Raw genomic sequence first — 26,034 nt, 5'->3', positions numbered from 1 at the left:
CCCACGGGATTCTGAGTACATACTTGCTTTGCTAGCTCCACATCTACGCTGCTAATGTTAGCAGTGCTAGTGCAGGTAAAGCCATGTGGGTATGTCTGCTTGAGCTGCAGTCACGCCTCAGATTGCAGTGTAGACATACCCCTAGTCTTTCCTGTTACGAATTTAACAAATGATATGTTGCTAAGTGGCGGCACATTTTATCCTTGTATAGCAAAGGCGCTAGGTTCAGTGAAATAGTAGTTGGTTAGAATTCAAACACTGCAAGTCAGGATTATTGCATTCTGCTCCTCGTTCGGCCACTGACTTCTGTGTGACTTTGGGTGTAAGTCTCTGAACTTCTCTGGGCTTCATTTTACCCATCAGCAAAATAGGTATAGTAGTTCTCTACATTACAGTGGTGTTGTGTTAAAGAGCTATTCCACTCCTATACGCTTAGCCTGAGTAAATGGATCGATCATAGAATATCAGGGTCAGAAGGGACCTCAGGAGGTCATCTAGTCCAACTCCCTGCTCAAAGGAGGAGCTATCCCCAATTTTTTGCCCCAGGTCCCTAAGTGGCCCCCTCAAGGATTGAACTCACAACCCTGAGTTTGGCAGGCCAATGCTCAAACCACCGTGCTATCCCTCCCATGGCTGAGAAGAGGTATGGGCAGGTGACAGGCGGAATGGTGTTAAAGAAATCCCCGCACGCTTTTTGCTTCAGACTATGGAGCAGCCACGGAGCTAAACCAAATCCACTACCAAAGCCCTAATCTTACCCTGCCCAGAGGAGGAGAGAACAGAAGTGTCTCTCTGCAGGAATAGAGCTTCCAGCTTTACTTCCCTCCCCCCCACCCACTCTAACCCTTTTAGGTTGATATGGGAACTGTTGTGGAGTTGAGGTGCATGCCACATAGGTTTATGGTTTGCTCCTCCTCCTAACTCCTACACCACCTCCTCCTTTCCTCCCTCCCCCTCCCAAAAATAAAAAAAGAAGAAAAAGAAAAATCCTGCTACTCTTGTGTGGCAGAACTGCACCGGTTCCATCACCTTGGCCCCTCTGCAGAGGGGGGTATCATGCCCTTACATGATGATGTCTGTAAATTACATTGTTACAGAGGGGCTATGTACAGTTCATAAAAAGTGTGGGGTTTTGAAACAGCTGTTTGGACTGCAAGCAACTGGTCAGAAGTGTCATTCGCTTAAACAATATAATTTTGGCTTCTTGCTGGTTGTGCGAAACAGTAGTGGGCAGCTGGAAACTTTACGGTTGTAAAGTAGAACTTAATATATTTTAATAACTTATTAAAATACAACTTTCAGGGAAGATTATATGAAAAATCATTAACTTTTTTTTTCAGCATAGGCCCTCAGCATTTTGGCCCCCTCTAATTATGTGCTGAGCTACTCAGTGCTTTCTGAGGCAAAAAGCATGAGCATGGTTGAGGAGGAGATCTTAATATTGTCATTGAAAACTGGACCCAAATACTGCTTGGTTAAATTATCTGAATGTTAATATCTTGGGAGTCTAGAGAGAAATTCTTTTCCCACTGTTAGAAAACATGATGGTATCGGTCAGTAATTTGTGTCCGAGCAATAAATATTTTGCATATAAACCAGTACAGCAAAGATTTTTTTTTTTTTTCCAGCAACTAGCTGTGTCTCAGCTGTGACTTGAAGGATTGCCAGGTCCTGAAAGTCAAGGCCAAGTCCTTGTTCAGAAACAAGCTAGTGGGGCTTTGGATGTCCGTGTGCAAAGGATACTGTTTTAACTGAACAGATGTTTTCAATCTGAGTTAGATATGCTTGGAAGAGGTGCCAGCTAGCAAAAATAGTCATGTTTTCTAGGGGCAGTTGGAAAAGAATGCTGGGTGTTTCAGACGGGCATCTTTTCTCGTTGCAGTGGAGGGTGACAGTGTTTGAAGTGGGAACGTGTTGTTGGCTTTACTGGATATGCTGTTAAAAACAAACTGTATTCTCATTACATGGTTTGAGGGCTTGAAAGGACAAAAAGTTCTCAAATGTAATTGGACCACCTGTGTTTCTATCATGGCACAATTCAAACTATTTAGAAAGCTGTTGAGAGTATTCAACACCATGTGCTCTAAATGAGTGAAGTGAACCTTTGTTATTCTGGGCCCTATTAAAGTATTTATAGCACAGAACAAAAAGGATACAAGAAATGGAAAAATAATTTGTCAGTTTGGAATGACCAGTAAAAACACCTAGGTTTGATAGGTTTCATAGAAAATTATGATGCTCTCTAAACATTGTGCACATCTATGAGAATGGATATGTTCCAATAGCAAAAAATTTGTTTGTGAAAGTCACGTAAATAGACCTTTGGTACTGTATGTACATATATTGACACATCCCCCATTATATAGCAACTGTTTGGCAAATCATTAGTCATTATATGTTTAACTTTCCAGTGTGTATTCTGTCTTGTTTTCAAGTGGCATTGACAGGGCACTGACAGACGCTGCACATGGTCGTTTTATTGTATGAAGTAGATTTTGTGTTGCTTTTTGCTTGTACATTACGACATTATTTTTTAAAGCTATTTTTGCAGTGGATTTATGTAGTGGACTTGTTTTGAAATATTCAGCTAGAAAAATATATGGAAGCTTCCATATGATTTTCAAATAAAAGGGGCAGGATTTAAATTACTTACTTTAATCTCTGCCTCCCCCCCCCCCCCCGCCCCAGGTGCTTTTCTAAAGACTAGGGAGTTGCACGCTTTGTAGCTTGTGTAATCTTAGCTCATTGCGCACACCAGGTGCTCCTTGCATTTCTCCATTCCTCTCCCCCAAGCTCACTGTGCCAACATCTCTTTTCAGGGACTCCCTGCAACTCTCCCATACCAGGGTCCCTTATCCCTCCCCCATAGTAGCATCTCTGTGTGCCCCTCCATCCTTGCTTTTCCCCATACCTTCCATTCCCTGCTATGCCAGAGGGCTCTGTGTGCCTGTTTCCTCCCATAGTAGAATCTTCCATCTTCCCTGCCCCCCATGGCAGAGACTCTATGTAATCCTTCATTAAACCTTAACTCCTTCATCCCCATGCTGGGGTCCCCCAACATCCCTCACCCACCAGGAGTTCTCCATGTATGCCTCCATTCCCTCTCCCCCCTCTACCAGACACCTTTTCTCTCTCTGGGAAAGGAATAAAAATATGAGACGGGAGTATTGTTGTGCTATAAAGTGTAATGGGTGCCATCAACCTCTTCTTTGATCTATAGACAATTGGAGATGTGCTTGAGGCTTGGTGTGCTAAAGACCTGGCAGAAAATTCATGTGCCCCCATTTCACCCTTTTCAGGTTTTTGATTTCTCCTGGGATCAATAGGGTGCTGGTCATTGGTGCCTAGAACATTCCCTGAAATTTCGGACTAGATTGGATGTGGCATTCAAAAGTTACCTCATGACAGACAGACAGACAAACTGAAATGCCACGGAGTTGGGCATAAGGCTGTCTAAATTTGGCCAACATGTTCATTCTCATTGGTCAGTATAAGAGCCAGAACTTGCCTTGTTCAAGCAATGATATGACATTTATATTCATTTACAGTCTTAATTTATATATTGTCATTTCATTATGCAAAATATTTTAGGAGAGAAACTGAAGAATAGTTTTGCTAGTTGAAAGTACAAGAGGAACTTTATGTAAAATTGCCCTTGTTGGAATCTGGTCTGCATACCCATTCCCTTGTAAAAAGTGTTTTAAGATCTCTGACTGCAGTTGCTCAGAGTCTTTTTGTTTTATGTCTCCTTTGGAAGATATGCCCAACAATTTAAATAATAATCATTATACCTAGCTCTTACGTAGCATTTTTCATCAGTAGATCTCAAAGTGTAGATCTTCACAAATTCTGTGTCATGCCTATTGCTTATGGGGCCAGATTCGAACTAGCAGGGCTCATCTACACCAAGAAGTTAATTCGGATTAAGGTAGGGTACAAATGAAAATTGCATAGCTATTCCAGATAAACTTCAAGTTATTTTATTCCAAAATAAGAGCACCCACACAAGGAGTTAATCTGGAATATCTATTTCAGAATAATTCCCCATGCAGACAAGCCCTTAACTCTTTTGATGATGCCAGACCCTGCCATCCTGTGACAGAATATGCAGACAGGAAGTTGCCTCCATTCAACTTCCCTTTCTTTTACTCAGACACTCAAGGGAACATCTGTAGACTGGCTGTTTTGGAGACAGGAGGGAGAGAATGCCTTTGGGAAGGCTAGACTCCATACCATAGGAGTCGACTCTGTGGGTGCTCCAGGGCTGGAGCATTCATGGAAAAAAATGTGCAGGTGCTTAGCACCCACTGGCAGCCAGTTCCCCCGCCAGCACCTCCTGCCCGCTGGTGGCCCCGCTGATCAACTCCTCCCACTCCCTTTCAGCGCTTCCTGCCCGCCATGATGAACAGTTTTGCGGCATGCAGGAGGCTCTGGGAGGAAGGAAGAAAAGTGGGGAAGGGGCACGTTCAGGGGAGGGGGTGGAACTGGCTGGGAAGAGGTGGGGTGTGGGTGGGGACTTGGGGGGGTATGGTGGGGGCAGAGCTGCGGGTTGAGCACCTCGGGGGCCCAGAGGAAGCTGGCACCTGTGCTCCACACCCATGTCATGTGACTGGGTTGAACCTCAAACTTCGGAGAATCTGTTAACACTTCTTTTCCGCTTATATTAACTTATTTTTGCTTTCTTTTTATAAACCTTGTCCCTCAAGCAAAAGACCTTGCTGACTGCAACTATATTTTTTGTTCCAACGATTTATTCCACCAGTGGACACACTGTCATTAATGAAATAGGCTGCTGTATCATACAGCAAGAGTTGTGATCTCAGCGTTGACAATTTCATAGCTATGCAATGCATGGGACACTGAATCAAGATATCAAACTAATGAGTTTTCTTAGGAAGGCAGAGAATCCCTGGCTCTGAGAGGCAGGGAAAGGTGCTAAAATAGGGAATCTGATCTGGTAAGATTCAAGATTGTTTCCTCTCTCTGTCTGATTGTAGCCTAAAAGGTCCAGTAGCTGGGGTAGAGAGGCAGGCAGCTCTGTAATGGGAGAACCAGCAAAGGAAATGCTATATGCCACCAAATATGGCCACCTTTTACTGATTTTTATTATGCAATCCAGCCTCTTGTCATTGGTACAACTAAGTTTTGTAAGGCATGCTTTTTTTGGCCAGGCAAAACAGATTCTGTTAGTGTTTTTGCATTGGGCATAACATCCCCTGCACCAGACTCGGAAAAAAATTGTTGGAGGGGACGATGGGACAGTGATTTTAGGATCTTGTGAGAAGCAAAGACTAATGAGAGGGAGCTGGTCTGACTTAGATCGAAAGGCCAATATCCACCCAGGGCCTCAAAGATTCTTGACTTTTGCAATTTATCAAAAGAAATGTGTCTCAGTACCTTTTTAAAAATTTTATTAAGCCACTTGAAAATAAAATCAAGAAAACACATCACCAAAATGAATATTACTAATAATAAATCAAACTAAAAAGAAAACAATGCAACTTTCAAATCAATACCAAATCAACTAGTTAAATCATCAAATAAAATACTAAAATTTGCTAATCTTTGTCACAGGTCCTCATGGGCACCCCTCTCAGCTACGCACTAGGACTGATGGGAGGGCAATCCAGGCCTCTGTGTGCTGAATTTAAACCCAATTTATATATATTTTAAAGGTACATATATTCATGGGGATTACATAATTTTTTCATGTAATTCATTGGAGGTGAAATCTAGTGGTTGGATGAAGGATGATAAAATTATATTTGAAGATCTCAAGATGCCAAGGGCTAGATTCACAAAGGGGATTTAGGCCTTGAAACACTTAACTCCTAGGCAGGCACCCAGGCTCCCATATGTTTTATGAGGAGAGTTAGACGCCTAAGAAAGGGATCCACAGAAGCCAGCAAGTTGAATGGGGAGCCTCCGAAGATAGCAGAGTGAAATGCAGAGGAAAGGAGCAGGACTTAAGGCCCAGATCCACAAAGGTACTTAGGCACCTACATAGGTGCTGGAACTAGGGCTGCCGGGGGTATGTGGAAGCACCCCCTGGCTTGAAGTGGTTTCCGTCGTGTACAGAGTTTTTACAGTTTGGTTCAATTGCTCTCAGCACCCCCACTATACAAATTGGTCGAGCACCCTTGGGCACCTAACTCCCTTTGATCTGGTACCTAACAGGCCAGAAGGAGGCATCTGTCTCCACTCTGGATTCCCAGCCATGAACCCTCTCCTGGAGTTAGATACTTAAGCCAGTTCAGCCCTTTTTTGAGAGGTGGGGGGAGAGAGATACTTTCTCTCCCTGTTGTAGCCAATAGCCCAGTGGCTAGGCACTCCCCTGGTATGGGGAAAAACTGTTTTCAAACCCCTACTCTGTCTGATTTGGAGCAGGGATTTCACCCCAGGTCTCCCACATTCCAGCCAAGTGCCCTAACCACCAGCCTATTGGGCATTCTGGAACACGGTCTCTCTCCTGTTGGAGTTGTTCCTCTATATAAATATTCACTGAGCCAGAGAGAGAGAGAAAGTGAGAGACTGACTCTATAGTCTGGCAGTTAGGGCATTTCCTGGGATATGGGAGAGTAAGGTTCAAGTCTCTGTTTCAGTGAATATTTAACTATTTATACAAATTATACAGCTTCATCAGGAGAGAGAGACACACCCCAGAATACTCAATAGCCTGGGGCACTGCATGCGGGAGACCTGGGTTCAAATCCCTGCTTCAAATCAGGCAGTATGCAAATTCAACCCTTGGTCTCCCACCTCTCCCATAGGAGCATACCCTAACCACTGGAGCTATTGGGTACTCCGCAACACCTACTCCTACCTGCCCTCAACATTGCCAACGTGCACATCCCCACAGCCAGAGAAAGTCCCAAACTGCTCACCCCCAGCTGTCTTCTGTGCAGGTTAGGCATGCTCAGAGCATGTCTGGGATTGGCTCTGCTGGGGAGATAGGTGGGGAAATGCCTAGTTTGAGGATCTCACCAGGGCTTAAGCTGGGCATCAGGACTTGTGCAGCTTTTTGTGCATGTACACCAGAGGGAATGTTGGGTGCCTACAGGGTTAGGTGGCAGCTGATCAGTGATTTTGTGAGTGTTAGTGGTGCCTAAAATGTTGGAGTCCGGCACCTAAGTACCTTTGTGAATCTAGTGCCAAGTGCTCTAATACAGTGGCTCTCAACCAGAGGTACACAGAGGTCTTCTGGGGTACTCAACTCATCTAGATCAGTTTTTCTCAACCTGTGGGTTCCAACCCCCAGGGGGATCACGGGATAGGTTTAGGGGGCTCCCGAGTGCAGGGCCGGCATTAAGAGATGGCAAGCAGGGCAATTGCCCAGGGCCCCACGCCACAGGGAGCCTTGCAAAGGTAAGTTATATGCTTCAGCCCCGCTTCCTGGGGCTCGGGCTTCAGACAAGGCTCACAAATGAAAAACAGGCTCAATTATCACACTGAAATGTAAATACAATATTTATATTGCAATCAATTTATTTTATAATTATATGGTAAAAATGAGAAAGGAAGCAATTTTTCCTTAATAGTGTGCTATGACACTTTTTTGTATTTTTATGTCTCATTTTGTAAGCAAGCAGTTTAAGTGAAGTGAAACTTGGGGTATGCAAGATAAGGGGTTACAGTAGTCTGGAAAGGTTGAGAACCACTGCTCTAATGCCATCAGGAAATCTCTTGATTCTGCTCAAAAAAACTGCAGCAAGTGCATAAAAATGTGTATCAAATTTTCAACAGTATTTCCCTTAACCACAATATTTGACCTCTTAATGGCCTTTTTTCCTCCAGCTCTAGTTTCAGAGGATATTGCCTTAACAATACTTTCAGAGTAATCTAAGATGAGTTTGAAAATGGGATCTTTTGGATCAAAGTTTCTTTGCTTTTTTAAAAAAAGATAACTTTACTGTATGCTTAATTCTTTGCTCAGTTTTCCTTTAAGTAAAACTGCAAAATTAAATACAAGAATGTTTTATGTTTCAGAAAGAACTTTACACTTGAAACTCACAGAACACGGAAAAAATTCTTACAATTTCTGTTCTTTGAACTAATCTATATCATTTTTTAAAATGCAGGTTCTGACTGGATCGTCTCGTCAAGGTTACACAGGTACAGGCTATCAGGATTTCAGTAATTGGGAATCCCTTATGAAAATCAAAGAAGGGTTGCTAAGACAGAAAGAAATTGTGATCGATCGGTGAGTAATCCTTTGTCTTCAATTGCTGTGTTAAGTAATAGACCAGATTATTGACATAGAAAGTACTATAGATGTTGACTTTCAAAAAGACCTGGTTCAAAGAAGGTTTTTAGGACTCAGTCGTGCAAAGACTCATGTACAAATGGGACTAGTCAGTGTGTGCAGTTGTGTGCATGCCTTTGCAGGATCAGGGACATAGTGTAATTTGTCTGTCTTTTCATTGACATTGGTTGAGAGACAGGCGAATGAGATCATTGGCTAGGACTGTTGCCCCTAAGATTACAAAAAACAGATCTTTAAGAAGCTGTCTGTAAAACCTTAATTTTCCTTTTTTCAGCCTGAACAATTCCTTGAAAATGACTTGGAGGACAAAAATTGGTTATTTGTAACCCATTCTTGAGATTTTTCCCTATGAAAAGTTAAAGGGGGGGTGAATGCTACAGTTGTTCAATGATATAGTCAAACCAAGCTCTTAAAGATTTGAGAAATTGGCACCATAGAGTTATGCAAATGGTAAAAGTGCATTCAAACATTCCTATGTGTTACTCAGAGAATGATAAATCCAGAATAAATGTCTAGATAAACACTTCCTTTATAATCAGTGGTATGAAACAATCAGAAGAGGACCATGATCAAGACAGGGTGGGTGAGGTAATATATTTTATTGGACCAACTTCTGTTGGGAGAGACAAGCTTTTGAGCTTACACAGAGCTCTTCAGGTGTGAGAGACTAAGGCCTGGTCTACACTATGCGGTTAAATTGGTGTAAGCTACCTTGTGTTGTTCTAGCTGTGAAAGTGTCTTCACTTAAATTTGGCTCCCGCCGACATAAGTGCCTCTCTATACTGATTTAGTAACACCACCTCTCCAAATAGCGTAGAGTCATAGTTGATTTAATTAGGTCAATGCAGTGTCAGTGTTGACACCGTATTGTTTACATTGACTGTTGGTGGGCTTTCAGGAGCTGTCCCACAATGCCCGACACTGACATTACAGTTGATACAAGTGCTCCTGGTGAGGACATGCGCTGCTGACACAAGAAGCCAAGTGTGCATACACACAAGCGATTGAATAACTGCGTTGGTTGTATGTCAGCATCAGCTGGGTTGACATAATTTTGTAGTGTAGACATGGGCTAATTCAAAGTGTCACTGCTAAATACAAGAAGAACAGGAGTACTTGTGGCACCTTAGAGACTAACAAATTTATTTGAACATAAGCTTTCGTGGGCTACAGCCCACTGCATGCAGTGGAAAATATAGTAGGAAGATTTTATATACACAGAGAACATGAAACAATGGGTGTTATCAGACACACTATAACGAGAGTGATCAATTAAGGTGAGCTATTACCAGCAGGAGAGAGAGAAAACCTTTTGTAGTGATAATCAAGATGGGCCATTTCAAGCAGTTGACAAGAACGTGTCAACTGCTGGAAATGGCCCATCTTGATTATCACTACAAAAGGTTTTTTTTCTCTCCTGCTGGTAATAGCTCACCTTAATTGATCACTCTCGTTATAGTGTGTCTGATAACACCCATTGTTTCATGTTCTCTGTGTATATAGGTTTCAGAGTAACAGCCCTGTTAGTCTGTATTCGCAAAAAGAAAAGGAGTACTTGTGGCACCTTAGAGACTAACCAATTTATTTGAGCATGAGCTTTCGTGAGCTACAGCTCACTTCATCGGATGCATACCGTGGAAACTGCAGCAGACTTTATATATACACAGAGAATATGAAACAATACCTCCTCCCACCCCACTGTCCTGCTGGTAATAGCTTATCTAAAGTGATCATCAGGTGGGCCATTTCCAGCACAAATCCAGGTTTTCTCACCCTCCACCCCCCACACAAATTCACTCTCCTGCTGGTGATAGCCCATCCAACTATCTTTACACCTCTTTACACACCGTGTAACACCTCTTTACACAACGTGCATGATAATCAAGTTGGGCTATTTCCTGCACAAATCCAGGTTTTCTCACATCCCCCCACCCCCATACACACACAAACTCACTCTCCTGCTGGTAATAGCTCATTCAAACTGACCACTCTCCAAGTTTAAATCCAAGTTAAACCAGAACATCTGGGGGGTGGGGTAGGAAAAAACAAGAGGAAACAGGCTACCTTGCATAATGACTTAGCCACTCCCAGTCTCTATTTAAGCCTAAATTAATAGTATCCAATTTGCAAATGAATTCTAATTCAGCAGTTTCTCGCTGGAGTCTGGATTTGAAGTTTTTTTGTTTTAAGATAGCGACCTTCATGTCTGTGATTGCGTGACCAGAGAGATTGAAGTGTTCTCCGACTGGTTTATGAATGTTATAATTCTTGACATCTGATTTGTGTCCATTTATTCTTTTACGTAGAGACTGTCCAGTTTGACCAATGTACATGGCAGAGGGGCATTGCTGGCACATGATGGCATATATCACATTGGTGTGGGGGGGTGGAGGGTGAGAAAACCTGGATTTGTGCTGGAAATGGCCCACCTGATGATCACTTTAGATAAGCTATTACCAGCAGGACAGTGGGGTGGGAGGAGGTATTGTTTCATATTCTCTGTGTATATATAAAGTCTGCTGCAGTTTCCACGGTATGGATCCGATGAAGTGAGCTGTAGCTCACGAAAGCTTATGCTCAAATAAATTGGTTAGTCTCTAAGGTGCCACAAGTACTCCTTTTCTTTTTGCGGATACAGACTAGCGCAGCTGTTACTCTGAAACCTGCTAAATACGAGGTTTGAAAGATTGTTTAGCGTAAACAGTTAACACATTTGAAGGGACCATTCAAAGTGAAGTGGCCTGTTAACACCTCTCTAGTCATAGAGAGAAAAGGAGAGGGGGGAAAAGCACTAAGGTGGTGTTAGTGGGTTACAGATCTTTAATAAGCCATAAATCCAGTGTGTCTATTCAGACCATGATTTTTAGTATCTAGGAAAGTTATGAGTTTAAGCTACCAGGCTCATCATTTGAAAGTGTTGTGCAGGTTTCCTTTGAGGATGAGGACTGATGGTTTAGATGCAGAGTGATCACTTTGTGAAAGGTTTCAGAGGGATAGCTGTGTTAGTCTGTATCAGCAAAAACGACGAGGAGTACTTGTGGCACCTTAGAGACTAACCAATTTATTTGGGCATAAGCTTTCGTGGGCTAAAACCCAAGGTGTTCACCCACAGGTGATATGGACGTTTTATAACTTTTATAATTTTTCTGAAACAGTTTATTCAAGAGCATAGTGATTGTCTGGTTTCACTCATGTAGTTGCTAATGGGGCATTTAGTGCATGGGAGGAGGTACACCACATGTTGTGATATGCATGTGTAGGGCCCATGAATCTTGAAAGGTGTGTTGTGGGGGTTGTTGATCATTGTAGCCATGGAGAAATGTCTACAGATTTTGCATCTGTTGTTTTGACAATGTCTGGTTCCTCTTTGCGTTGGTGTGCTGCAATCTGCAGTTGAATGTTACCTTCTAGGTTTGTAGCAGTTTCTGAAGTTTTTGATGTTTGGCTGAATGAAGCTTTGAAAGACAAAATGTGCTTTTAGGGAAAAATCTAAGTTTAATGAAGCTCATGTTAAAGGAACAGATGTGAGCTTGAGTCATGAAGTGTGGATCTGAATGTCAAAGAGCATTTGGATACTGGGTTTTTGGTTTTTGTCCATCTCTAATAATGGACTCTTGCCTCTGGGGAGCTGGTAAAGGTGTGTAAGCTATACTAACTCTGAAACCTGTGAAGTGTTTGAAACCTCTCATTAACAATTGGTGTACAGAACATAGATAATTATATAAGAGAGAGATTGGCCAACTACAGGAACGATGGATGTTTGTTATGGAATATTTTACTGCTCTGTTATTTAATGCCAATGACTCTCTTCTTCTAATGCATTTGTGTAGCTCAGCTGGACACAACTTTTTGAACCCAATAGACTTATGTCCCATACGTAATCTGTTCAAGTGGACTGACTCATTTTAGTCTTTGACTGCTACAAAGAGAAAATAGTATGTACCATTTTCCTTGAGCCACTATCCTCGTTCACAGAGTATGATAGTTTAGATTACAGCATGTAGTATTGTTCCTGGAGCAGCTTCTGTGTCGCACCTCCAAGAGGCACAGCACAGAACTCTCAGCCAGGGGAAGGGGTAGGCTAAGGTGGCTTTAAGCCACCCTGGCATCTTCCTGATTTGGGGCTATTCCAGTGGCTGGAGAGGCCCTGGGCATAATTTACATAAGCCTGGGGGAGGGGAGCAGGGTCCGTCTAAATTATGGCTGTGTCTCCAGTTCGCTCTATGTTCAGCTCCATTTCTGCAGTGCTATGTGCTACAGCCCCTCACCTGACATGCTGCTCCTCCTTCCAGTGTCACCCTCTACCTCAGCGCTTGTGAGGGTGTCTATGGAGCACAGTCTATAGCTGTCTCTCAGTTCCAGTGACAGAGGATTTTTTCCCAGCCAGATTAGGGGTTTACTCCACTGAGGCCATTTTAGCTGGCATCTCACCTTATGTGTTTAGATTTTAGAGGATGGCAGCTAACATGGTTTTCATGTTTCTACGTTTCTTCATTCCCCTTCTGTTAAACATTTCATGATTACAACTGATCATGAACTTCTGTTCGACTAAAATGACTTTTTGAATTCTAACTATCTGATTTTGTTTTTTTTTTCCTTGGGATGGCCATCAAGTATTTTTACCTGGCAAAAAAAGCATTTTTACCTGGCATTTTGAATGGCAAAAAGTCTGACTACTGTAATTCTCAGCCCTTTTCCCTCTGTAGCTGTGTTTAATTTAGTTCTCTTCTTACATGTTCTGTTTGCAATGATAACAGGAAATACAGGTCCTTGTGCATCTCTCAGAAAAGTCTGTTACGCTGATTACTTCTTATTCAACTAAATGTGGTAGAATGCATAATGGAAGCTATTAAAGGTGCACAACAAAACCTTAGTGACCTCATATTCATTTGCTTTAAGTAGATACTCAGCACTAGTGTTAAGCATGTAGTGAATTACCATCATGCAGCTTAATAGCACTATGCAGGAAGGATTTCCTCCTGAGTAGCAATCCTTCATTTTGGAAAGTGCTTGCTTTAAAACAATTTGTAAATCATTATTTTTAAAGCCAATGATTTGAGATATTTTTAAATAATCTAACACTTATATTTTTGTGACGTTTAAAGTTGAGAATTAAAACCGGCTTTCTTTTAACAGTTTTTACAAGTTTTGACGGTTACAAAACTAACCAAAAACAGTACATAATACTGTTGGCTCTTTTAATGTAGAAAACAAGGTTAGGTTCCTGTTTCATAGTGCAGAAATATGGCACTATTGATCATAATTGGTGTTTTGCACTCTACGTGAAATCCTGTGTGGTGCCTTTGGTTCATAATATTTATCTCTAATAATATCTTTCATCTACAGATTTCAAAGCACTTGCACAGGTAGGAATTATTCTGGTTTTGCTCGTGGTAGGCATTATCCAGGTTTTGCCAGTGAGGAAACTAAGGCAAAGAGGGACATGGGGAACCAAGGGTAGAGTTAGGAATAGAACCTACATCTCCTGACTCAGCCCTATATTATTCTGCCTGCAGGACCGTATTTTTAACTCATTTTTGGAAGGGTGTGTTTACACTGGATATTAAAAAACAAAGCCAGTCATTGTTAGCACTGGTGTTCTATTGCCAAATTGCCCACAGTTCAATTTGATTCTTAAATTGCAGACTCTGTGCTTAGGGAAAAGGAGGAAAAACTCATTTTGTTTCCTATAGTTTTGATTGTAGATGCTTGGGGGAGACAACTTTTTATGTGTTTTATGGAGGCCTGTGAGGTTGTTGGGGTCTCTCTTTTAAACCGTGGTTGACATTGAGCTAATGTAAAATCCAGTTGGTAACAAACTGGTAACTTGACAACACCAGAAAACTAGTTTAATATAAATGCTTTTTCTAAAACACCTCTTTCCTCATCTATCTGGAAATCAGAGCAATGTAATAGTGCTGGCCTTCCACATAATGGGCTGGATTTTCTTCCCCAGTGTTCTCATCCATCCCACCTGTTCCCTGCTGCCCAGTACAGGACATAGTCAGATAAAAAGGAGCATGGCTGGGACATATCTATCCTACACCAATCTCTGGCTTCTGTTTCAGTGCAGGGGACATTAGTAACAGAGTAGGTTGTTTTTAAACGTTGCACTTACATTGTTCTGACATGTGCTAGGGACTGACCCTGCAACAGTTGTCTAGAATTGGGAGAGATATAAATCACCTTTGCATCTCCCACCCAAATCTACAGCATGTGCACTCTGGTCTAATGATGTGCAGACAATGGATGTTTTAGATTTAAAATCGCTTTGGATAATTCAATGTTACTTTACTGTTAAAAAAAAAAAAGGGGGGGGGGGGAACCCTGCCACCTCCTTCCACCTGAGAAGAAGCAAAAAACAAGCACTCTGGATCAGAAAACTGGACAAACATCCTTTTCTGCGTCTTAAGCATTTGAAATATAGTAAAAGCTGGATAGCTGAAATCAAACCAGTTTCAAGTTGTCTTAAAAGTATTTCAGTGAATAGTGCTCAGTATGCACAAAAGTGCGTTTTGGTAGTTTCCTGTCAGTGGAAAGCCAAAGATTTGAGTAGAATTAAAAACAAAACAAAACAAAACAAAAAACAACCCACCTGGTTCCATTTGTAATAGAAAAATTGGTTCACTTTTTATTCCACTTACCATGTTGACAGGTTTCAGAGTAGCATCCGATGAATTGAGTTGTAGCTCACAAAAGCTTACGCTCAAATAAATTGGTTAGTCTCTAAGGTGCCACAAGTACTCCTTTTCTTTTTACCACGTTGAGCAGCAGATTTACTAAGTGACTGGTTCAAAATCAATTGGAGTCCCATTCTGTAGATCAGCTTGAAAGCTGAGCACATATGAACACAATAGTATCAATAAGTAGATAAAAGGCAATTATTTTCATTTGGAGTATTGAAAAGGTACTTCTAAAAATTGCATATCTTAATGCCTCAGAGACTGAGATCAGTTTTTATTCAGCCATGAAGACAGAGTAAAAACTGGTCCAGATCCATCTCCTCTTCTGAGTAAAATGCATGAGAGGCTATGACTGCGCGCGCACACAACCAGTGAGAGGGATGTACATGGTCTTTCCCCTCCACACACAGGTTCATGAGGAATGATCGAGCCCTGAATTAGGATTTGCCTTAAGAGCAGATGTGCTGCTGTTATTGTAATGTTTACAAGCTGAACGCTCTACTAGACACCGTACAAAGTAGCTTGAAAACATAGCCCAACCTGGATTGTTTTCACTTTATTGTGTTATTTCTCAAGGATTTTGTTTTGACATGTGACATCTTATTTTTAACACTAGAGGGAGCAGCGAGTTCTTCTATTAATTTGGTAAATGCCAGTGTCGCATTTGAATTCTGCAAGCATCTGTTTTGCTTTGTATATTAAAAATGTTAAAATTGTAACCTTGTTTTATAATATTTGGAGTGGTTCTGAATTTGACCAACCATTACAACCAATGCATCCGATGAAGTGAGCTGCAGCTCACGAAAGCTCATGCTCAAATAAATGTCTTAGTCTGTAAGGTGCCACAAGTCCTCCTCTTCTTGTTACATCTAAGCATTTGCAGTACAAAGTTAAGCAGTACTGGCACTGTTTGTCTGGCCGGAACGATGTGTAACAGTTGTATGAATAAATGCCAAATATTTGAACATATGACATAAGCTACTGAAAATACCACTGCACTCGGCAATGACTGCAGTGTTTTCTTCCAAACAGCTTATTTTTAAGGAAAGGTAAATGTAAAGGTTAGAATTTTAGCGACTAGCTTTCATTCCTCAGGGTATAATAACGTTTAGATTCTTAGAACAGCTGCTAAATCATTGGTTTCATACCCCTAGCTGAATTGTGTTTAGAGCTTTCATTTAGACGGCTGAATTAGATCCATTTTCTTTCCTTTTGTGAAATTATTTTGTCTTGATTTGTTGACATCATACTGTGTGTGATTGGATCATGTGCATGTTACTGCCAGTATCCATTATTCAGTGCTTAATTGTAGCTCTCTTGATTTGAGTATTTTGTCAAGGTCTACAGTATTACTGTGTGCATAGAAACGGCATTTTGAAATAGTAATTTTTGCAGCGATTTGAGAAAGGGTGGGTAGTGAAGTCATGAATGGCCTGTTCAGAGGCATATACTCTTTTAGATATGAATGTGCAACAGTCTGTGATGTAAATGGGAATTCCATGCATTAGATCAAGACCAATATATTTATGGCCCACTGGGAGCATGTTATAAAATTGTACTCACCCACACAGTCAGAATAATGCATTTTTGGAGAGCAATTGAGTAAAATATAATTGGCTTTTTCCTTATCCTGGATCATTTTTCGTAAGAGATCAGTGTGAAGGTTTTGTACCTTGACTAGTAAACTTTCATGGAGATTTTGTCATTTAAAAAAAAAAAAATCATGTAAGCTCAACCTTTCCACAAGTGGCTACAACTTAGATCAATACAATGGACATGAAGATATTAAAAAGTCTTTCTCCACATTTTCATAGGCTACATGGTAGGTTTAAACTTGGTATGAGATTTGAAGTATGCTGTATCTTTTTTTAAAGCTCTAGTTTTTTTAGCACAAAACCAATGTGAAACAGCACTTCTCACCCTTCCACTGATGTCTGCACTCTTTTTTAGAAAACTACAGAACTCCCACAATGTTGTGGAGGAACCAGCCCTTTTTCTGAGCAGACAACTCTGTGTATCTTTCTCCCTTTCCACCTTCTATATATTCCCTGTGGTAGTTATAGCCATGTGATAAATAGCAAAGCCGTGTGATAAACAGTTGTTGTGTATACCTTTGACTGCCTCACCTGCACTCTCACCACTAACCATTTCCCTTGGGCCTTATTCTAACACTCAAATTTCTAGGCTGCTCTAAAAAGCAGCCATGTACAAAAATAACGTTCCAGATAAATGTTTCCTCCTAACTTCCAAATGTGGTATTCCTTTCTCCATGCCAAAATTAAATTCTCCAGAGGACCAGGTATGAGCAGTGTTCAGTTTGAACCAATGGCAGGTTTAAGGTAGCTCATGAAGAAACCGGGGCTTTATTTCATTACAAATGAGGACCTTCTCCACTGCCATTCCTTACCAGTGATCAGAGCTTTAGGATTTGGTACTTGGAGATCTTGAGATACTGGACTTGAGAGACATGATACTTTTGGGTATGAAAAACTTACTTTACACCATTTTTAGAACTTTCTAAAATGTATTACTTACCGTTTTCCTCCCTTTCAGTGCTCTGTGCATTTGGACTCATCGTCCCAAGAGAACCCAGCTTTACCAGCAAAGGGATATGAAATATTGTATCCATTTAAAAAAATCTCTGTAACAGTTTCTCTGAAACAGGGAGGCGATACATTATATAAAGATTATTGGCCCTCCTTTCAAAATTACCTGCATAATTCACTCATGGCTTTAGCATTCCTGAGTAATGAGGCCACATTATTCTATCATGTATATCCTGATCTTAACGGGCTTTTGTGTGCTATCCCAATACAACAATAAATAATAATATAATGCATCTATTTCTCAGTAACTTGTGACATTCCAGTTGCCATTTGATCTGTTATAAAATTGGTAATATCCCTGTCCGATGGATAAAGCTCCTATTCCTAAGTTTTGAAGTTCTCTAAGGTACTGGACCTTAAACCTGACACTGGTGTAGAACTAAATATTCCCATGAAGAGACTCGGAGCATAAATTTGAAAGCGAAGATGGAAATATTTCTCTGGGAGGCTGATTTAAAAGAATAAAATACCCATCCCCCCAGCTCTTTGAGGCTATTAGTAATGTTAGGACAATCTCCCTCAGGATTTAGATTAGGGGTGAGAAAGCAGGTGAGCTGGTTAAAGGTGCATGATGAATGCAATTTATTACATAGATATCACCCTCAGTTATGGGGTGGTGTGCATGCTCTGTGTGCATACATGGATATATGTAAAAGCTTTAATTAGCCAGCCTCAAGGAGACTGGTATGTTTTGAACGTGAGAAAGCGACGCTAGTGTCTATTCTGTCCTCCTAACATTTTGGGAGAGAGACAGAAAGAATTTTTATCTTAAACAGGCCTGTTTATTAATACTGGTCACTGGAGACAATCCAAGATCGCTCACATCCTGATGAATTCCACTCTGAAAATAATGTGCAGTGCCCTTTGTGCCATGTAGAATATTAGCTACTAATGTGAGATTTTCCGGTGAGATCTTTATTTAAGCTAAAGAGATGAGGAGGTGCAAATGAAGTGTAAAATCAGCATTTCCCAGCACTTCATAGATATTAAGGTCAGAAGGGACCATTATGATCATCTAGTCTGACCTCCTGCACAACGCAGGCCACAGAATCTCACCCACCCACTCCTGCGAAAAACCACTCACCTATGTGTGAGCTACTGAAGTCCTCAAATCGTGGTTTAAAGACTTCAAGCATGACAAATGAGAATGAGGATATGGAGGTAGATATTACCATATCTGAGGTAGAAGTGAAACTCGAACAGCTTAATGGGACTAAATCGGGGGGCCCAGATAATCTTCATCCAAGAATATTAAAGGAATTGGCACACGAAATTGCCAGCCAATTAGCAATAATTTTTAATGAATCTGTAAACTCAGGGGTTGTACTGTATGATTGGAGAATTGCTAACATAGTTCCTATTTTTAAGAAAGTGAAAAAAAATGATCTGGGTAACTACAGGCCTGTTAGTTTGACATCTGTAGTATGCAAGGTCTTGGAAAAAATTTTGAAGGAGAAAGTAGTTAAGGACATTGAGGTTAATGGTAAATGGGACAAAATACAACATGGTTTTACAAAAGGTAGATCATGCCAAACCAACCTGCTCTCCTTCTTTGGGAAAGTAACAGATTTTTTAGACAAAGGAAATGCAGTGGATCTAATTTACCTAGATTTCAGTAAGGCGTTTGATACCATGCCACATGGGGAATTATTAGTTAAATTGGAAAAGATGGGGATCAATATGAAAATTGAAAGGTTGATAAGGAAATGGTTAACAGGGAGACTACAGTGGGTCCTACTGAAAGGTGAACTGTCAAGCTGGAGGGAGGTTACCAGTGGAGTTCCTCAGGGATCAGTTTTGGGACCAATCTTATTTAATCTTTTTATTACTGACCTTGGCACAAAAAGTGGGAGTGTGCTAATAAAGTTTGCGGATGATACAAAGCTGGGAGGTATTGCCAATTTAGAGAGAGACCGGGATATCATACAGGAAGATTTGGATGACCTTGTAAACTGGAGTAATAGGATGAAATTTAATAGTGAGAAGTGTAAGATTATGCATTTCGGGATTAATAAGAAGAATTTTAGTTACAAGCTGGGGACACATCAATTAGAAGTAACAGAGGAGGAGAAGGACCTTGGAGTATTGGTTGATCATAGGATGACTATGAGCTACCAATATGATATTGCCGTGAAAAAAGCTAATGCAGTCTTGGGATGCATCAGGCGAGGTATTTTCAGTAGAGATAAGGAGGTTTTAGTACCATTATACAAGGTACTGGCGAGACCTCACCTGGAATACTGTGTGCAGTTCTGGTCTCCCATGTTTAAGAAGGATGAATTCAAACTGGAACAGGTACAGAGAAGGGCTACTAGGATGATCCGAGGAATGGAAAACCTGTCTTCTGAAAGGAGACTCCAGGAGTTTGGCTTGTTTAACCTAACTAAAAGAAGGTTGAGGGGAGATATGATTACTCTCTGGTATTTATCCCTCTGATATATTTATAGAGAGGGAGAGGAATTATTTAAGCTCAGTACCAATGTGGACACAAGAACAAATGGATATAAACTGCTCATTGGGAAGTTTAGACTTGAAATTACACAAAGGTTTCTAACCATCAGAGGAGTGAAGTTTTGGAATAGCCTTCCCAGGGAAGCAGTGGGGGCAAAAGACCTATTTGGCTTTACGATTAAACTTGATAAGCTTATGGAGGAGATGGTATGATGGGATAACATGATTTTGGCAATTAATTGATCTTTAAATATTCATGGTAAATAGGCCCAATGGCCTGTGATGGGATGTTACATGGGGTGGGATCTGAGTTACCCAGGAAAGAATTCTCTGTGGTATCTGGCTGGTGAATCTTGCCCATGTGTTCAGGGTTTAGCTGATCACCATATTTGGGGTCAGGAAGGAATTTTCCTCCAGGGCAGATTGGAAGAGGCCCTGGAGATTTTTCGCCTTCCTCTGTTGCATGGGGCACGGGTCACTTGCTGGAGGATTCTCTGCTCCTTGAAGTCTTTAAACCACTTGTCTCTTTCATAACTCTAGCTGTCCTTTACTCTTCGCCATATTAATTAAAACTGGCATACTCAGAACAGATTCTTCCCTATGGTCTCTAGCATGCCCCTTAGACAGAATCACACCAGCCATCTTGTCAGATGGAGGGAGTGTGCCTGCTGTTCCATGTTTTCATGGGGAGTGGCATGCTACCTTTTGCATAGCAGGCCTGCTTTGAAGACTGGTGCAAGGGGAATGATGTGTGCATCAAGAAGGAACGGTCCCTGCCATCTCTGGAGTCCCTGCACTCCAGATAGGCCCTTACTTGAGGGGCAGAAGGGGAAGCTGGTGCATTACCTCCCACATATACACAGCTCCTGTGCACCTGCATAAGGTATAAGGATTGTCAGAATATGGCCCTAAATTACAATGTCCCTATGGGGTTAGGCTGCTGTGAGTGAGACCTGGATGGGCACAGTATATAAAATGCTGTACGTACCTGTCCTGGGGTGCACCACTCCCCACTGGTCTGGTTCCTCCTCCTGGTCACTCTGGGTATTAGTTCTTGAGACAGACACCCCCATCCGCAATTTGCATGCTGTCAGTCCAATTCTGGTCTGCAGCTCCTCTCGCTCCAGGACAGGGGTGGGCAAACTTTTTGGCCTGAGGGCCACGCTGGGGTTCCAAAACTGTATGGAGGTCTGGGTAGGAAAGCTGTGCCTCCCCAAACCGCCTGGCCTCCTCCCACTTCCTGCCCCCTGACTGCCCCCCGAGACCCCACCCCCTATCCAACCCCGCCCCCCCGCTCCCTGTCTGCCCCGCCCCCTATCCACACCCCTGCGCCCTGACTGCCCTGCCCCGGCACTCCCACACCTATCCAACCTCCCCCCTCCCCTGTTCCCTGACTGCCCCCTCCCAGGACCTTCTGCCCCTTATCCAACCCCCTTACCATGATGCTCAGAGCAGCCTGTCTGGCAGCTGCACCGCCTGGCAGGAGGCTGCGGGAGAAGGGGGAACAGCAAGGGGAGGGAGGCGCTAGCCTCCCCAGCCAGGAGCTCGGGGGCTGGGTTGGACGATCCCATGGTCCGGGTGTGGCCCGTGGGCCATAGTTTGCCCGCCTCTGCTCCAGGGCCCTTCATGACTTAGCCCTCTGGAGTACAGTCCATCAGCAGTCCTAGGTAGTCTTCCCATTCACTGCCTTAGTTATTCCATGCCCTCGGGGAACCCAGGCCCACCCTATTCTCCATGTTCCAGTCCAGGAACCTTCAGCTCAGCAGTTCAGGGCTTTCTCCCTCTGCCGTCACTGCTCCTTCCCTGGACTGCTTCCTACCACTCTGGTTCCCCTTCTCTCTCTGAGAATACCAGCTCCAAACCTTCTCTCTCTTCCCAGTGAGAGACTGCCCTTTCCCAGCTACCCCCATCAGTTTTCAGCTACTTGGCTTTATAGGCTTAGCCTGTTTCTGCACAAGGTGGGCCTGCTCACAATCACTTCATTCCCTGTTCCCTGGCTCCTCCAGGTGCCTGTGGAGTTAATTGGCCTGCCTGGCCACCTTAACCTCTTCCAAACCTGTGAGGGGTGGACATCCTATCACAGTATCCTTTCTTGCATCAAGCTGCATTTAACAGGAAACCCTCTCAACTGTGCAGCATTTTTTAGCTGCCACTCTCTCACATCACCTCTGTGAGGCCAGGGACAAAGCCAAATGACTTCGAAAAGACAGTTCTTTCATAGGCTGTGAGCAGACCTGGGAATGAAGACCATCATAAACCTCATCTTCTTCCATTCCAAGTGCAAGACATACTTTTTTAACCTTGCCTTTGCTGATGTGAATACACAGCAGTGGGTACATTTAAAAACAAGAACAAAAAAGCCTTAAAAACAAATTTCTACTAAAATAAAACACTGCACGGTGCACACAATTCTTCCTCGGAAAGAGGGAAAGAGAATGATTGATACATGACAGATGTTAGCATGTCACTTAATGCATGATTGTGAGGCAATCAGCTTCTGTGGTTATGACATCAGTATAAAAACTTTATAGAACAGAACCAGTTCTCACAAAATGCCAGCCAATCATCGTGAACCTACATTACCTCGTTCTGTGAATCTTCCCAGAGATGCCATCGAGCACAACTTCAGGCAAAAGGTAAATGGCACCGTGGAAACTGAAAACTGCTCTACCAGTGCTGAACTGGGCCTAGAGACGTCTGTAGCTCATGGTTTCAGAGTAACAGCCGTGTTAGTCTGTATTCGCAAAAAGAAAAGGAGTACTTGTGGCACTAAGTACTTGAGTACTTAGAGACTAACCAATTTATTTGAGCATAAGCTTTCGTGAGCTACAGCTCACTTCATCGGATGCATACTGTGGAAAGTACAGAAGATCTTCTTACACACACAAACCATGAAAAAATGGGTGTTTACCACTACAAAAGGTTTTCTCTCCCCCCACCCCACTCTTCTGCTGGTAATAGCTTATCTAAAGTAATCACTTTCCTTACAATGTGTACGATAATCAAGGTGGGCCATTTCCAGCACAAATCCAGGGTTTAACAAGAACGTCTGGGGGGGGGCGAGGGGGGTTAGGAAAAAACAAGGGGAAATAGGTTACCTTGCATAATAACTTAGCCACTCCCAGTCTCTATTCAAGCCTAAGTTAATTTGTATCCAATTTGCAAATGAATTCCAATTCAACAGTCTCTCGCTGGAGTCTGGTTTTGAAGTTTTTCTGTTGTAATATCGCAACTTTCATGTCTGTAATCGCGTGACCAGAGAGATTGAAGTGTTCTCCGACTGGTTTATGAATGTTATAATTCTTGACATCTGATTTGTGTCCATTTATTCTTTTACGTAGAGACTGTCCAGTTTGACCAATGTACATGGCAGAGGGGCATTGCTGGCACATGATGGCATATATCACATTGGTGGATGTGCAGGTGAACGAGCCTCTGATAGTGTGGCTGATGTTATTAGGCCCTGTGATGGTGTCCCCTGAATAGATATGTGGGCACAGTTGGCAACGGGCTTTGTTGCAAGGATAGGTTCCTGGGTTGGTGGTTCTGTTGTGTGGTATGTGGTTGTTGGTGAGTATTTGCTTCAGGCTGGGGGGCTGTCTGTAGGCAAGGACTGGCCTGTCTCCCAGGATTTGTGAGAGTGTTGGGTCATCCTTCAGGATAGGTTGTAGATCCTTAATAATGCGTGGGAGGGGTTTTAGTTGGGGGCTGAAGGTGACAGCTAGTGGCGTTCTGTTATTTTCTTTGTTAGGCCTGTCCTGTAGTAGGTGACTTCTGGGAACTCTTCTGGCTCTATCAATCTGTTTCTTCACTTCTGCATGTGGGTATTGTAGTTGTAAGAATGCTTGATAGAGATCTTGTAGGTGTTTGTCTCTGTGTGAGGAGTTGGAGCACATGCGGTTGTATCGCAGAGCTTGGCTGTAGACAATGGATCATGTGGTGTGGTCAGGGTGAAAGCTGGAGGCATGTAGGTAGGAAAAGCGGTCAGTAGGTTTCCGATATAGGGTGGTGGTTATGTGACCATCGTTTATTAGCACTGTAGTGTCCAGGAAATGGATCTCTTGTGTGGACTGGACCAGGCTGAGGTTGATGGTGGGATGGAAATTGTTGAAATCATGGTGGAATTCCTCAAGTGCTGCTTTTCCATGGATCCAGATGATGATGTCATCAATATAGTGCAAGTAGAGTAGGGGCGTTAGGGGACGAGAGCTGAGGAAGCGTTGTTCTAAGTTAGCCATAAAAAAGTTGGCATACTGTGGGGCCATGCGGGTACCCATAGCAGTGCCGCTGATCTGAAGGTATACATTGTCCCCAAATGTGAAGTAGTTATGGGTAAGCACAAAGTCACAAAGTTCAGCCACCAGGTTAGCCGTGACATTATCGGGGACAGTGTTCTTGACGGCTTGTAGTCCATCTTTGTGTGGAATGTTGGTGTAGAGGGCTTCTACACGGGTGGCTAAGTTCTGTGAGATCTGGGAAACATGTTTCCAGAGCTCTGCCATGTGTCAGAACTGGTGGCCCCAGCTCTTGGCTGTTCTGCCTGCTCGAAGCATTGGTATTGTTGGGCTGAGTATTATTATTATGTGTCCAGATAAAACCAGGTCTTTATATGAACATCCGTGGCTAGTGTTCCCTCCCCTACACTGTCAAGCACCACTGATCCACAGGAATTAAGACATTGTTGATGCCTGAAATGAAAGGTATTTGGTGGAGAAATGGCAAAGAGAAAAGGATTTTACAAAAGACTTGCAGATTTTACAAAAAGGTGGAAATAGAAGGGAACACATCTTTTCATGAAAAGTAAAAGGGTTTACTGTAGGTATATCAGGATCTTGCATGTGGCATTTGGGACTTGGGAATCTAATATGTAGGAACCAGGTGTTGTCTGATGCACGCGTTGGGTAACCCCTTTGACTTCAGTTGGGTTGCACGCTGGATATATCAAGATTGAATGTGGCTTTTGAGATTTATAATGATGGTTGGTGTTTTTAAAAAAAATGGGGAGGGGAAGGTAAGGGGACCAACAAAGAACATACCCTCAGGATACTGATTTGAAATTTTGTAGGAGATCAAGGGAAGAGAAAGATATTGCTATAATCAGAATATAACAAGCAGATCATGTCTGAGAAGAAAAACACATTTTAAAATTCATTTTACCCCCCAAAAATGAAACTGCTACACTGCAGAATTTTTCTGTGGAAATTGAATATGGTATTCTGGGTACAACAGGATCTTTCATGTCGTTAAAAAGAAGCTTCAAAGCTTTCTCTTCTGCTCCTGGATCAGAGCTTTCTTTATGCCTTGAGGAAAAGGTGCAAAGATTTGAGATGTCTTGCAGACTAAAATCTTTTTGAAAAGCAACTTCAATGTTATATTTGTATCAATTATTTGGCAACAAAAGTAGACCGTAATACCTCCTTTTAATGAAGATTCCTTCATAGGTATCACCGTATATATATATTAAACACCGCTCCCAAAAAGGGTGCTTTCATTTTTCAGTGTTTGTTTTATATAAAAACATAGCTTTGCTTCCCTTGAATGCAGCTCCTTTAACTGGCACTTTAGAGGTATGCAAGTCATTTCTGCTCACCCCCTTTCCTCAGGCTGACCCTGCTGGCATACACAAGAAGCCAAGTCTGAGATTTAAAAAACAAACAAACCAACCCCAAAACACTTTTAATTATCTTCTGGCTCACAGTAGAGAAACTGAGCTGAAGTAACTAAAAGTCCATGTATTAAAAGTAACGTTGTTGGTGTTTTTTCTTTTTTCCTACACTCAGTATTGAATTTTGAGAGATGGCCTTTCATGAGAGAATGGTGGTCCTGTGAATGAACAAGATTGTTCGTTTGTTTTTCATTGCAGTCAGACATACATTTTAGCTATAGCTGGCTGAAAAATGCAATTTGAAAAAACAAACGAAAAAAAAAAAACATGACCACAGAAGATAATTTGGGGATAGGGCTGTGAATTTGAATTTTTTTTTCCAAACATCAATTTGAAAACAAAAAATATCAGTGAGCTCTAGTTTTG

The 26,034-nt window shown here is 42.2% G+C and overlaps 1 protein-coding gene across 5 annotated transcripts in view; it reads left to right on the top strand.

Annotated features, from left to right (window-relative positions):
- CEP85L (centrosomal protein 85 like) overlaps window positions 1–26,034 on the top strand; it is a 251,223-nt gene that overhangs the window by 192,806 nt on the left and 32,383 nt on the right. For all 5 annotated transcript variants that reach the window (XM_073337154.1, XM_073337155.1, XM_073337153.1 and 2 more), the window contains exon 4: window positions 8,079–8,200. In XM_073337154.1, coding sequence (XP_073193255.1) covers window positions 8,079–8,200 — 122 coding nt within the window. The remainder of the gene's footprint in view (window positions 1–8,078; window positions 8,201–26,034) is intronic.

Source organism: Lepidochelys kempii, chromosome 3 (genome assembly GCF_965140265.1).
Source record: "Lepidochelys kempii isolate rLepKem1 chromosome 3, rLepKem1.hap2, whole genome shotgun sequence".
Taxonomy (NCBI): domain Eukaryota; kingdom Metazoa; phylum Chordata; order Testudines; family Cheloniidae; genus Lepidochelys; species Lepidochelys kempii.
The sequence above is the reverse complement of the archived record's forward strand: the minus strand, read 5'-3'. Positions and strand labels throughout refer to the sequence as shown.